This window comes from Alosa alosa, chromosome 16 (genome assembly GCF_017589495.1).
Source record: "Alosa alosa isolate M-15738 ecotype Scorff River chromosome 16, AALO_Geno_1.1, whole genome shotgun sequence".
Classification (NCBI taxonomy): Eukaryota; Metazoa; Chordata; class Actinopteri; order Clupeiformes; family Clupeidae; genus Alosa; species Alosa alosa.
In genome coordinates, this window is record NC_063204.1 from 15,139,233 (window position 1) to 15,153,328 (window position 14,096).

General features: G+C 43.7%; 1 protein-coding gene across 5 annotated transcripts in view; it reads left to right on the forward strand.

Annotated features, from left to right (window-relative positions):
- Positions 1–13,755, forward strand: part of pard3aa (par-3 family cell polarity regulator alpha, a) — a 288,433-nt gene extending 274,678 nt beyond the window's left edge. For all 5 annotated transcript variants that reach the window (XM_048265859.1, XM_048265861.1, XM_048265858.1 and 2 more), the window contains 2 exons: positions 6,672–6,802; positions 10,721–13,755. In XM_048265859.1, the coding sequence (XP_048121816.1) occupies positions 6,672–6,802; positions 10,721–11,198 (609 nt within the window). In that variant the 3' untranslated portion in view covers positions 11,199–13,755. The remainder of the gene's footprint in view (positions 1–6,671; positions 6,803–10,720) is intronic.
- Positions 13,756–14,096: the final 341 nt, after the last annotated feature.

Consider the following 14,096-nt stretch of genomic DNA (forward strand, 5'->3'; position numbering starts at 1 on the left):
TGTAAGCCCCGAGCCACTCGCGACCCCGTCGCACATGTCTTGCAGCCCCTCGGCCAGCCGGCCCGGTCCCATCCTAACTCTCGCTCAGTCACTAACCTCCCTCCCAGCAAGCCACGCAGCGAAGCAGCTGCCTCTTGTCCACCACTAACCATCCTTCCTGGCATGACACTACAAGGGCCAGCAGGCCACTGCTGCAACTAATGCTGATTCTGCTCACTTCACCTCACATGGTCTGTGACAAAGACTTTGGAAGACTTCAGGATTCTATTCTCACTGCTAGGAAGCAGATCAGTTAGTTGTTTGACTGCTTTCGTCAGATGTCTTGGGCTGCTCTTTTGGTTATTTATTATCCTATCTGGCTAGCACAAGATGGCTTGTCTGATGAAATCTTGTCCACTGACCTTTGACCTCAATCTAATGACCACTCATATGTCTTTCAATGTGCCTTTTGAAATCCCTGGGTAGTGGTGGCTCACAAAAAAAGATCATCTGCCCAGTATGACAAATAGAAAAAAAAAAATAGCTCTGGTTCTCATGGGAATATAATGAAGGAATGGGTTGAGGGTATTCTTGACTGAATTTTAAAACAACTTTTAACAGCTTTTACACTTGTCTTATAAAAATGTAAGTTTCTTAAAATGCAATGATGCTTTTCATTATATTAAACTTGATATAATGTTTAGTGTTATGTTATATAATCAATAAATCAGTGTATTGTTTAAGTGTGTTTCGCACTATGTTTGATAGATGGTACAGCTTGTTTTTGTCTTTGATTGCTGTTGTGATTGTATTTAACATTGCTTTTGACAAGAAACAGAACTACATCTCCCACTCTACCCCTTGCCTAAACTAATAAACAGTCTATGATCAGATAGCCCACAGTCAGATTTGTTACAGGTATGTTTGTTGGATTTACTGTGAAGTGTATGTGTTTTCACACTGCTTTCCCTGTAGCTTTCTGTTTGGTTTACATTCCAGGGTGAGAGGCTACGCATTATTTTTTCCTTATCAGAGTGTTACAACAATATACAAGGCTCTGCTGGCTGGGAACTTAGTCGCTCAGGGTCAGAGGTCACATAGTTGTGTGTCTTTGCAGTGTAATGGTCTGAGACAGACATTTTTTTGGTCTTGTGACTTCCTGGTATAAGTGCACAGAGGGATTTTAAAGGATGACAACGTAATTACCTTGAACAATTTGTCTGTTTCCCCCAAATTGCAGGTCATTGTGCTGACCTCTTCCCTTGCCAACAAGTATTACGCCTTGTACATTTTAACATGACTGTTCTTTTATTTCATTATTATTTTCAACTGCCAAACCTTATTTTTAGGCTCTCATTTCCAACAGTTTTTGCTCTCCACCCCCTTTTCTTTTTGTTGGAGAGGAGCCTAGTGCTTTTTCACTTTGTTGTCAAGCTTGTTAAGATGTACTCTTTCGAGATGTCTTCCCAGAGTAGTTTCCTCATGTCAGTCTAACTTTTCTAGAAGTTCCAGAGGACTTGCAACTTGTGCCCTTTTACCGCATCTCTGATGAATCCTTCATGTTAGCACGGCAGCCCCAAAGAAAGCGTGTGAGCTCTTATTTGCCATAGCTCAGCTGTGTTGTTTGCTAGATCAATGCATCAAAGCCCACTGTCATTGTTGCTGCAGGAGAGAAGTTCAAACCCTTCTATTTGCTCAGCAAAAAAGCCAGAGCTGCCTGGGCTTAAAACGGCTCTAATTGCTAGCGATTGTTTACATTGTTGAAAGTCTTAGAGGTATTTTGAGCAGTAATAAAATACGGGGCTCTGTTGGGAGCTGGTGGTCTGCGGGATTAATGACTGGTCTATGGCCTTCCCTCTAAACTGTGCTGGTTTAAAGTGACAGGGCCATGTTCCCTGAGCAGGCTGGAAGTAGCTTTGATTCAGGTTTCACTGCATGTCAAATGTCAAGTTCTGACACGTTTCTGTCAGGGACAGGCTTCAGGTTTTGCCACCTTTGTGTATTTAACATGCCAGATGATTGAGGTCTGGTGTTAGGTAAATTATTCACATTTATCAGCCCAATATGGTACCATAAAGAGAACATTTCTCAAAAAGGCCAACTGTCAGGCTTTACTACTTTGAGTACAATGTTTAGGGTTCAGTGGTCATTGCTTTTAAGAACGATAATCTACAGAACATAGTTCATAAACACTTACAGGAGCCCTTAAACAGTTATGTCAAGTAGAGGCAGTGTGGTAACAATTATACATGCTCTGCTTCCTTCTTCCTGTGACAAGAGCCAGAGTTTCACATGCACACATTCACTAAATCCACCTCCGAGCTTTCAATCTCATCTCTTCGACACCACTGAAAAACACAAAACACATACATACAAGCCTGCGAGTGTATGCCCGTTTGACGTTGATTTAGTGCTGGTAGTGTGCTGTTTGCTTTGCGGTCGTGCTGATCTGTTGTAAGCCCCTGTCATTCATCAAGCCTGCCTGATTGGTGTTAAAAGCTGACATATGAGAGAGGGAGAAGGAGAGAGAGGGAAGGAAAGAGGGTGTGAGAGAGAGAGGGATTGGTGAGAGAGGTTGATAGAAGGCAGTTGTGGACAGGCTCAGAGTTTTTCTCCTTGATCTCTGTGGGAGTTAGATCCTTTAGAAATGAATGTGGAGGCAGATTTAATCATAGGACCATGATTTCTCGTGTGTCCGCACTGTAATGTGTTTTGTTTTTTCCAGTGAAAAATCTGAATCACTATCTAATCATTCGATTTAGAATAAGATTAATGTACCATTTCAGAATGTTCCAGAATGTTCCCTCCAGACCCAATCAAAGCAGAGAGAGTGCAGCGCCCAGCGTGAGTGCATGAGCGAGGCTCCGTGTCAGAGTGTAGGGAGTGTCTCCTCTGTCTTTCATATTAGGCCTCCAACACCCCTGAGGCAGGGTAACGGTCCAGCCCGGGTCAGGAGAAAGAATGTTGGGGCAGCACTACAGAGCGACCAGTAATCGGCCTCAGCGTTTAATGCCTGTCTTAAACCTTCTCCAGTGTGCAGGCAATTAGCGCTGTCCAGTTTGCTTTCCCTCCCACATTGCTGCTTTTTGTTTAGTGGGGGTGGAGGGACTTTCCAGATGTTCATCGTGAGCAGCCTGTGTTTTCCAGAGGCTGGCTGTGGCGAAGAGTCATCTCTCTAGTCGGCCTGGCTCCTCTCTCCCTGTCTCTCCCTCCCTTTCCCCCTCTCTTTCTCATTTTCCCACTCTTCCTGTTTTTTTCCCTCTCACTCACACTCTCTCTCTCTCTCTCTGTCTCTTTCTCTTTCTCTGTCTGTCTGTCTGTGTTGTGCATGGCCACACAGAGAAATATGTCGTTGTTATACTGGTCCCTGAACAAAGAGCAGAGAAACAGTCTCATTAGGTTTTCATTTATGTGGATTCTTCCCAGTCTCCTGTGAAATGCTGCCCTGGCAAAGGCCTCAGCTGGGCTGCCTATTAGAGCAGGATTGCTTGTTTCACACCAGGAAGCATTGCCTCTTCAAGTCAGTTATTCTGTGGACTGTATATTGTGTTAGTATTTGGAGACGCTGATGCTTGATGCCCTGATGCGCTTGGTGACATTCGTGCTATATTGTAGATGCGTCTTATTTCATCTGTTAAACTGCGGCGAAGCAGAACATGGTGGAATATTCTATCACGCTAACAATATTATCCCAACACTATTGTGTTGTCAGTTATGATTGAGCTTGTAAATGTTGGACCACTGTGATTAGGTGTTAGCGGGCTGAATTACTCAGTTCTTTTGTTAGTGCAGTTGCAGTGGTTTCCCATGCACCGTTTGTCCAGAGCTGTCTCACTATCGCACATGGCCCCACGGTTAGGAAAGGTTATCAGCATCGCACTAAATTAGCCTAACCCCAGTGCTCTCTGGCGGCCAGTAGAACAATGGACGGTTTCATACATAGAGGAATGCCTTAATGCGATAGCAGAGTGGGCAATCCGCAGATAACATAACTCACAACTCACATATCTTGATTATTCTCCCTTAAGAATGGGCGCCTAAGATTACTCCACATCCTTCTCGTTCTGTTTCGCAGATAAGATTATCTTAACTGAAGTAGAGGCTTGTCTTAAGTCTCTAGCAAGTCTGTAGTGCTAGTCTCCAGGCTTCTGTATGTTCATTCAGTGTGTTCTGTTGGCGTAGCTCCTAGCTTATGGAGGTTAAATATGTAGTATAAATGATTTATGGCATGACACCCTGTGTGGAGTCCCAGACTCAAGACCTTAGTTGTTTTCTGTTGAAACTGTATCTGCCCTGTGACTTGACTAAAGGAAACCGCCATCCAACTTGAGATTGTTGTCTTTGCTGCAGGAACTGAGCGTCAGTCCCAAGGTTTCAACCACATATGGACTGGGGCATGTGGTTAATAAAGCCGGCGAATTGGCACCAAACTTTTCTTTCAGCTACTTTCCGTTTCCGTCTCTCTTCTTCTGTCTCCCTCACTTCCTCTCTTTGTGTGTCCTTTTCCTTCTTTGGTGTGTAGCCTGCTTTTTATGTGTCAAAAGCATTAGCAGAGAAACACCTTCCATATGTGTGCTGTGTATGTGTGTGTGTGTATGTGTGCGAGGAGGGACTCTGGAAGTCATTGTGTACCCGGAGACGTAAACAACAGTATATGTACAACATAGGAGGCCGGGTTTAAACCATCATGCACGCACTGACATGCTATGCTGCTGGCCCATCTGGACTTGCATGGATGGAATGAATAGGGGTTTTTACGGGTCAGACTCTACAGTAATCACAACTATTATAGTCTGTTTTTTATCTGCTTCAGAGGTCTTAGGTTGAAGTCAACATTTGCTCTGGGGAATAGCGTATTTTGGATAGCTGCAAATGATTTTCAAAATGGTCTCATTTGGAAAGCTGTAGAGCCTTCACAGAACAGATGTCTTTGTTCTTGTCTCATCCCTTTGTCTTTGTTTCTACCCTTCCTCTGTTCTCCTTGCCCTTCTCCAACCTTTTCTGTGTATGTACTGTACATGCAAATAATTGAACTATAATATATGTATTCTATTTTATTGACAATATTTTCTTGTGATTGAATTTCACAGTGAAAAAGGGACATAGTTTAGATTTAATTTCAACAAATCCCATGGTCTATAAACCATTGTCATCCAGCAGACCGTCAAATAATCTGATTTCATGTCCTGCCTAATTCTATTATCCAGAGTGATTATTCCTCAAAGCTATGTATCAGGAATCCACAAAGTAACACTGTCTGTGTTGATAGAACAGGTACACACACACACACACACCTTCTCATCTCTCTCCTTCAAGGTTATTCTCTCATTTCTTTAAATTACATTAAAAGTATCTTTGCCGTGACTTAATTATTTTGCCCAAATGTAGTGTTTAGCCAAAATGAAATAATTTCATGTTGCCCGTCTCTGAAATTAATGTGATATGGTGTTACGGACTGAGGCATCTCATGGAGGCAGACATGTTTTGCCAGTGTAATTGGAGAGACCCCCAGCTCTATTGCTTTGACACACATGTGTAATAGTTTTACTTCCATTCCTTGGTGAGGGCTTGTTCCTGAGTGACAGTTAATTGCACTGTTATTGCAGCTGTCTGTAGAGCTGGCAGAGACCATGTTCTTAATAGTCTATGCTGGAATAAATATCACTGTACATGTACAGTATATAACCTGGAAAAGCAGGGATAAGTGTGATGAACGATTTTAATTTCAATTAAACGATTTTTAATTTTAATTTCATGTATGTTTCATGACAGTAGTCAAAGGTAGATGGAGCTATAAACTCAAGCTGAGATACAGATGCAGACACACACTCACACATCCAGTGACAAATCCAGTCAGACATTTCCTGCTTTGTCATATTGCATGCATTAGTCACAACTGTGATACTGTATCTGTTAGCCATGCCAACAGTGACCAACATGCCAATTAGTAGCCATACACATCACCAGCACACCAGCCACATCCTTTGCATTACTCACACACTGAAGACCACTAAAGAGGTCAGGGATGTGTGCAGTGTGCATCTGTGTGTGTGTGTGTGTGTGTGTCTATGTTTGTGTTTATGGGTGTGTGGTTGAAAGAGGATGTGCGCATCTCTGACCAAACTTCCTTTGTCGATTGTTGTTTGTCTAATTAACACATGCTACTCTTGCCAACACTAACCTTGCTTAATGATCTCTTTAGAGATGCTGCAGCGCAGTCCAAAGGGAGGCAACATGAAGGGGTTTATCTCATCTGCATGTGCTCTGTGGGGTGACTGACTGACTCAGTGGCCTTCTCAAATTAGATTTGATCAGCTATAGAGCTTTATTTTACAATTAGTTGTAGGTGTATGAAATTGCAAACTCAGTTAAAGCAGTTCTTCTTTGTGTGTGTGTGTATGCGTGTATGTGTGCGTGAGCGCGCTTTATGACTGCATGTACGTGTGTGTTTGTGTGTTAATGATAGCATGTGTTTTTGTGAATGTGCATGTGTGTGACTGTGTGGACAGATGTGTTTCCTTGTGTGGTTTGCTGTTTACTTGTTTGTGTTTTTAAATAGTTTCGTACAGTAGTAACTGGGTGTCCATCTGGGTTCGTGGATATGTGTTTGTCTGTGTGTGATGCCAAGTGCGTAATGCAGCTCTGAGTAACATATGTGTGTGTGTGTGTGTGTGTGTGTGTTTGTGCTCCAGGCTAACACAGGTTCCTACACGCAGACTGGGCGGCACTCGGTGTCTGTGGAGATGCAGATGCAAAGGCAGAGGCAGGACGACAGTAGAGACGCCTTCCAGCAAACCCAAAGACAGTACAACTCCCTACCACGGTGAGCAGCTCTCTCACTCACACACTCTCTCTCTTGCTCTCTCGCTCTCTATGACTACCCCCTTCCCCTCCTCCTCCCCCCTGTGTGTTATTCCTGATTATTTGGCAATTCCACATACAGTAATTTATTGTGAATTAACCGCATTGTATATAAACCACAGGACATGGTTTTATGCAAGTTAAAAAAACAAAACCATATTTATACCATATTAACTGCCATAACACACTACCCGTGTATTAACCTCATAGCAAAATCATTGTATTAACCGGTTAATAGTTGGGGAATTATGGGATCTATTCTTTATCATTTTTCATCTATTATATTAAACGCTTTTCTTGTTCTTATCTGCATCTCCCAGTTGCCTCATTTGGCATTTTCCCTTTAAAATGATCTTTAGCAAAAGCTAGATCCAGCTCATCACTGCTTCTGCCCAATTCCTCTAAAAGCATCACCATTGCATTCTCATTCCTGACGACCATTTTGTGCGAATCAGTTAAAGTAATTCCATTAGGCTGTAATGGCTCTCACCCTCTCCCTCTCTCTCTTTAATGAGTGTGTGGGGCCACAAAGAAACAGTGACTTACTGTGTCCGAATACCCACGGGGCGTGGGGAGAATGCCCCCCTCTAAAAGCCAATAAAGGCTCGCTACAGCGACGTGTTTTCCAAAGGAAGTTTATCTTGGCAACCCCTACCATTCCCCCGAGTTGAGCTTCGAAGGGGTATCTGGCATTCTCTCCATCTCTCCTTTCCCTCCACCTCTTTCTTTGTATATTTTTTTGTAAATGTCAACACAGCAGCGAGGGACTCTTGGTCTGGGTGCATTTTTGTTCTCTCCTGAAGGCCCTCTCTGATATCATTGTCTCTGTTTTGGACTGTCAGGCTGATGGTGTGTCTGTCTTATGCCTGGTCTGTGACCAGACCCCCTACTACTGCATGTTAAAGAGCTCACCAGTGCTGCCATTCTGCTCTGTCTTGTCTGTCTTTGTCTCTTTCTGTGTCTATCTCTCTACGTTACTCTCTTTAAACTTTTTCATTATTCAATTGTGTATTCCTACAGTAAATCTGAAACTCCTATGCTTGAGTGAGACTCAGCCTGATAAAGTTTGACAGCGTGTTTGAGTGAATTTATTGCCGTTTCTTTGGGACATGTATTTTCCTTGCAGCGATTTTCCAGTCTGAAGCCCAGCCAGGTCTAGCATGCCGAGCTGAACCATTATAACATGGAAAGACCCGCTGTATAAATGGGTCCTGCTACAGTTGTTTTCCAAAGTATCAAATTATGTTCTTTAGGTAATTACCAAAGGAATTTATAGCCAGAAAGCATATGTTTGTGTGTGTGCGTGTTTGTGTGTGTGTGTGTGTGTGTGTGGGTGTGGGTGTGGGTGTGGGCGTGTCTGCATGTGTGTGTGTGTGTGGTCTGACATTATTGAGTGCCTATTTTTACTGGCCACATTATAGGTGTACCTTAGAAATACAAAATGTCCAAATTAGCCAGCAAGGAAAAGAATGCATATGACAGGTCAGTGAAGGCCTCTGCCCACCAGTCATCATATGAAAGCAGGTCCTCGCAGAGCTCACTGGATCAATGCAGATCCTGATATACTAATCAATAAGTGCACGGTGCACCCACGGTCTTCCCTGCCCTTTGACATGCCTCGCTCTCATCAGACAGCGACCTCATTCTGGACGCACGTCAGATTTGAAGAGGCAGGAGGTTCGGACCTGACAATTCCCATGGGAACGTAGTGGTAGACAGCACCCCCACCCCCCCATGCGTTTCATCCAATAATCTCATACCATGCTCTATGCAGAGGTGGGGGTTAGGGGGGTTAGAGGGTTGGTGTGAGATGACTTTTGACCCAAGACAGGATCAGCGTCAAAGGCAAAGACTAGGGAATGGCTCCTTAATTAGGCATCAACAAATGTTGTGCATTCAGTCGTGATTAAGTATATAGCTGACAGCAGTATCGTAGTGAGACTCTTGTCTAACTGAGACATCAGATTGCTTTTTCACTGAGCCTTCTTGTAGCATATTGATGAGGTAGTGTTCACATGTGCAGAGCCGGCTTTGGCTAATGAACAAATATGCCAATGGAATGGGATTTACTAAGACGAGAGAAAGAGACAGAGGAGATCCAGATGATAAGCGTATGCAGTGATTAGCTGTAATAGAAGTCATGAGAAATTGACCGCAGGTCTGACCAGCCATCCGATGTATGCATAAATGAATGCAAGCACAAACAGAGACACAAACACGTATACATCCACAGTGGTCTCCTGCTTTCAAATAAATACAATTTGGAGACCTCCAACTAAAAGAAACAGTGGTCTATGTAAGGTTGCATGTTTATTAACACCAGGTCTGTGCTGGGCGATACTTTATTGACGTATGTCTTTGCGTTTGTGTATACCCTTTGACCTGATTTACTCCAAATACACAGAAAAACAGAAACCCCATTGAGTATAAAATAGCGGTCCCCTGCAGTCCAACATCCCAATTCGGTATGCTCTAGTTCTGCCATTCTGAATTCAGTCCCCATTTGTTGTTATGTCATTCCTACAGTTAAGTCTCCTTCTAACCAAATTACAGTGAGCAATTCTGCATTTGCTGTTGTCAAAAGACAAATAGTTTTGTTAGACGAAGGCACGTATATCTATTAATCATGCCCATTTATTCATCCGCCAGGAAGGCAGACCCCAACATTCATACCCACTCCACTTAGAGTAGAGTTGCAGGGTTGAGACGTGATGCTAACTAAGAAATAAACCTCCATATCCAACAAGCATCATGTTTTTGTAGGATGAGTCTGAGTAAGTTTAGTTGACTAGTGTTGTTGTGGTTGACCTACAGCAGGGGTTTTCAACTGATTGTGAACCAGGGACCACCATTCTGACTAATTATATAACGCCAGGACCACCACTGAACAAAAATACTGATTCCCACATTGCAACTACATTACTGAATCCATGGTCAGGGACCACCAGCAATGTCCTCACAGACCACAAGTGGGCCGCGGACCACTGGTTGAAAACCCCTGACCTACAGTACATACCAGATATCCATTTTCTCTCTCTTTCTCTCTTTCTCTCTCTCTCTCTCGTTCGGATACACCATTGACACAACATTGAACAAATCTATTCATCTATTTATCTGAATGACGTGCTTTCATCACATTGATATGAGTGCCTTTTTCATATCAGATGGAGTTGTCACTCTGTGCAAAATAGCGGCGTTTGTTTCCTGATGTCTCCTTTTTATGCAAGTCATTTCAGTGGAAGACCTTGACAATAGACTGTGGTGTTACGTGACTGCAGTCAGAGTGTGCAGGCCCGTTGTGGCATGCTCAGCCATTAAGTGGAGAGAATAGGCCATCCAGAATAGAGCACGCGGTCCCTCACAACAGTGGGGGAGGAAGGGCGTGTGGTGGGTTGTGTGCCAGACTTAATGTACGTGTGTGTGAGTGTGTGTATTGCTCCTTCATTGTCTTGTCACAGTGTGATCTCCGAACCCCTTTTAAGCGCGCAACGCCAACCGAGTGTGAATGGAATCTTCTCTCTGCAGTGCTAAAAAAAAATTGCCTGGCGTCCATGCTGCTTCTACACTCAAGCATCTAATGGAGGATAATAACGGTGGCTGTACTGCCCAAGCGATTGGGATGGGAGAGTGGGGGGGAGGTAGCTTTTAGCTGCTTCACTGGGAAAGGGTGTTGCTATGGTCTTCCATCAGTCAGTCAGAAGACTGGCGACAAGAGACGTGCCCATCAATGCGGACGTCAACATGAGGCAGCATTTACTGTCTTGTCTGCTCAATGGGCCTGTCTGGCCCCTTCTGAGAGAAATGATTGGCTGGAGAGATGGATGGGTGACTGTGCAGATGGATGAGTTTAAACATCTTTTCCCGTTGTGTCCACTTGCAGGCATCCTCGTAAGAATCCTAGCACCGTCTCTCAGGATTCCTGGGATCGCGTCTACCCGCCAGGAGAAGGCTTCCAGACGGCCAAGGAGAACCCGCGCTACTCCAGCTACCAGGGCTCTCGCAATGGCTACCTGGGCTCGTCGGGGGGAGGAGGTTTCAACGCGCGCGTGCTTCTGGAGACCCAGGAGCTGCTGCGCCAGGAGCAACGCCGCAAGGAGCAGGAGGCCAAGGCCAAGCTAGAGAGCAGCACGAGCGCCAGCGCCACCCCCAACAGCTACGGAGAGCCCCAGGGGGACGCCTCGCACCCCCACCCCCACCCCTACCCTCACCCCCACTCCCAGTCCCCCTCCCCCTCCCCAGGCCCCCTCACCCCCACCAAAGGGCCCTACCGGCAGGACGTGCCGCCCTCCCCCTCTCAGTTGGCCCGGCTCAACCGGCTCCAGTCTGTGCAGGAGAAAGCGCGGCCATTTTACTCCTGAGGAGAGAAAGGGAGAGCAGGTTGAGAGCACAGAGAAGAGGAGGAAAGGACTCGCGGAAACCGCAGCAATAATGACATTTGGAATGAGAACAAGCTTGTGGAGCTAGTGAGCTTCAAAATTGTGAGAAACAAAAAGCAATTTTTATGGGATAACTGTTTTGTTTTTGTTTATTTGTTTGTTTATTTGTTTTTTTATTATCTGGTTGTGTTTAATTCTGCATCTTCCACTTGTCTGTGAATTTGTTGTTTTGGGGACTTTGCTTTGTGAAGCTATTGTTTTGATACTTTTGTTAACACTACATCTACCCCCTTCTTCCATAATCTGTGCCTTGATATGTATGACTGTATGCATGCATCTATGTGTGATGAGGCCACATGTAATGTAATGTAGAATGCTCTGAATTTAGAAAGCTGCAGCTTTTTACCCTGACAATCGGAATGATCTTCTAGACGTTCCCTCCAAGGCCTTCCTCTGCATTTGGACACTCGCACAAGCTTTCCCATTTCAAGTCCAGCTCATGAGAGACATTCAGGAGGTACTGTTCTGTTCTTTAGTGTGCATGTGGCAGGAGACACGGCAGATATTATCACATTAACCATGTGTACTACGCATTGTGTGTGTGTGTGTGTGTCTGTGTGTGTGTGTGTGTGTGTGTGTCTCTGTGTGTGTCTCTGTCTGTGTGTGTGTGTGTGTGTCTCTGTGTGTGTGTCTGTGTCTCTGTGTCTGAGGGTATGCACACGCGCCTGCTGTGTTAACTAGCATGGCTGAACAGTGGGGGGAACCCTTTGGCTGAGGGTCATGGACGTAAGCCTCCTAGGAAATCCTCTCAATCTCAGTCACGCTCTTCACTTTGATTCATGGTCATTGGCTCTTCCCTCTGTGTCTGTTTTCTGTCCCTTCTCCCCACTGTTGTCTGTTCTCCTCTCTGGTCTTCAGACGAAGGTGATTCCTTAGATCCTCTTACACCCTGAGTGGCCCCTATCCTGGGAATTAATTTTGTATAAACAAGGTCAGGGATGTGTTATTAATTAATGTTACTCATGAAAAATTCATTCATGTTCACTTGGTTGGGGGTGTGAAATGTTAGCTTTTGTGTTGTGTATCGGATGGCTGTGTGTCACCATTGCTTTCTGATGTGTGCACGTATGTATCTGAGTGCAAACGTCTGTGTGTGTCTGTGTGCAAATGTTTGATTTCTTTGGCCCTCATCTTGACTTTTGGATGAGGTTAACGGTACCTTTGGCACAGTCTCCCTGTTAGGGTTGACACTTTTCCATGCTCATTGTTTCATGGTACAGGTTAATGGGACCCTTCCCACACCGCTGACATGTATTAAATTGCTCGACACAGAGGTGCTCATGTTTCCACAATGTAGCCTGAGCCTCAGACCCAGCAATGCCTATCGAAACCTTGTTAAACCTACTGCCATACCATGACAAAATTAAGACTTTTGAGTCGAAACGTTTTAACTTTAATTTGAATCTACATTGGACAGGCATTGTGGGTTTATGTATTGTAGGTACATATTTGAGTGAGTGTGCTTGGTCTGGGTGTGTACGTGTGTGTGAATGGGCAGGGCAGTACCTGCCATACGATGTTGCTGTGCGTATGCACAACCACACAGAGATCAATAGTTATCAATAGTTCATTTTACCTAGTCACTCTATGTGTAGATGGTTTAGAGCAACTGACTTCTCTCTACACCCCCCCCTTATTTTTCGACCGTTTAAGCTTTAAATGCTGCCCGTCGAGTTGATATTGTACATAAGCATGACTGTAAGGATGCTACATATATGGGACATCTGAAGCACTGCTTTTGCCATCTAAAGTCAGAAGCCATCTAAAATGAAACAGAAACAGGCACAAATGGCAGACACTTGCCAACGTTAGGTTTGTAGGTTATGAGGTGTTGTTTCCTTCTGAGGTGTGTGTGTTTGTGTTTGTGTGCGTGTGCGTGTGCGTGTGTGTGTGTGTGTGTTTGTGTGCGTGTGTGTGTGTGTGTGTGTTTGTGTGCGTGTGTGTGTGTGTTTGTGTGTTTGTTGATGGTATGGGAGCACAAATCCAGCAGCTGTTTTTGGTACTTGTACCCTTTTCATATTTCATATGGGGTGTTATATTTTAGCCCTGGATGTAGTTCAAGTGCCTTTAAGGGAGAGATTTTTTATCATGTTATCATGTCATCTAATGCACATTGTTTTTATCTACATGCCATAATTGTTTTTTTGTGGGTACGACAAATTGTTCTTTTGTGTTTTTTTTATTTCCACAATGCTTTTTATTGTAATCAATTGAAAAAGAAATGTATATGTAATTATGATCATAATAATATTAATAGCGAAGGTGGTAATCCTCTTCACATTGTATTTTAAGGTATTTTTCATAGTCTTTTTTTTATCAATTAGTTACTACGGTGACCTGAGAGAACTCTTGTCTGCACAGTGCAATTGGTTTTTTACAACTTTTACTTGGTGTATTAAAAGTGTAAACAGCATCTTTCTGTGTACATATCAAATCAAGAATAAAAAGGAAGGCTGTTTCTTTACAAGTTTACAATGAATATTATGGATGATATCATTATTTTAACAAGACGACCAACCCTCATATAGTTGTTCCTTATCATTCATTCAGTCATTCAGACTGAAACATGTATATTCTTTGTATTTACCGAACATTAACAGAACTACTAAATTGTTAAACCATATCCCAAAAAAGAGATGCAGAGATTCATAAACAACCATAGGCAGTAACACAACATTGGAAACGTGTACATTTAGAGACATCCACTTAGAACTGTTACATTTTTGCACCCATGAACGTCACTCTTTTTTGTAATTAATCTTTGTCAGAACTAGACAATCTTTAGGGTCCCATGGTTTAAAACATGCTCATTGTATAATT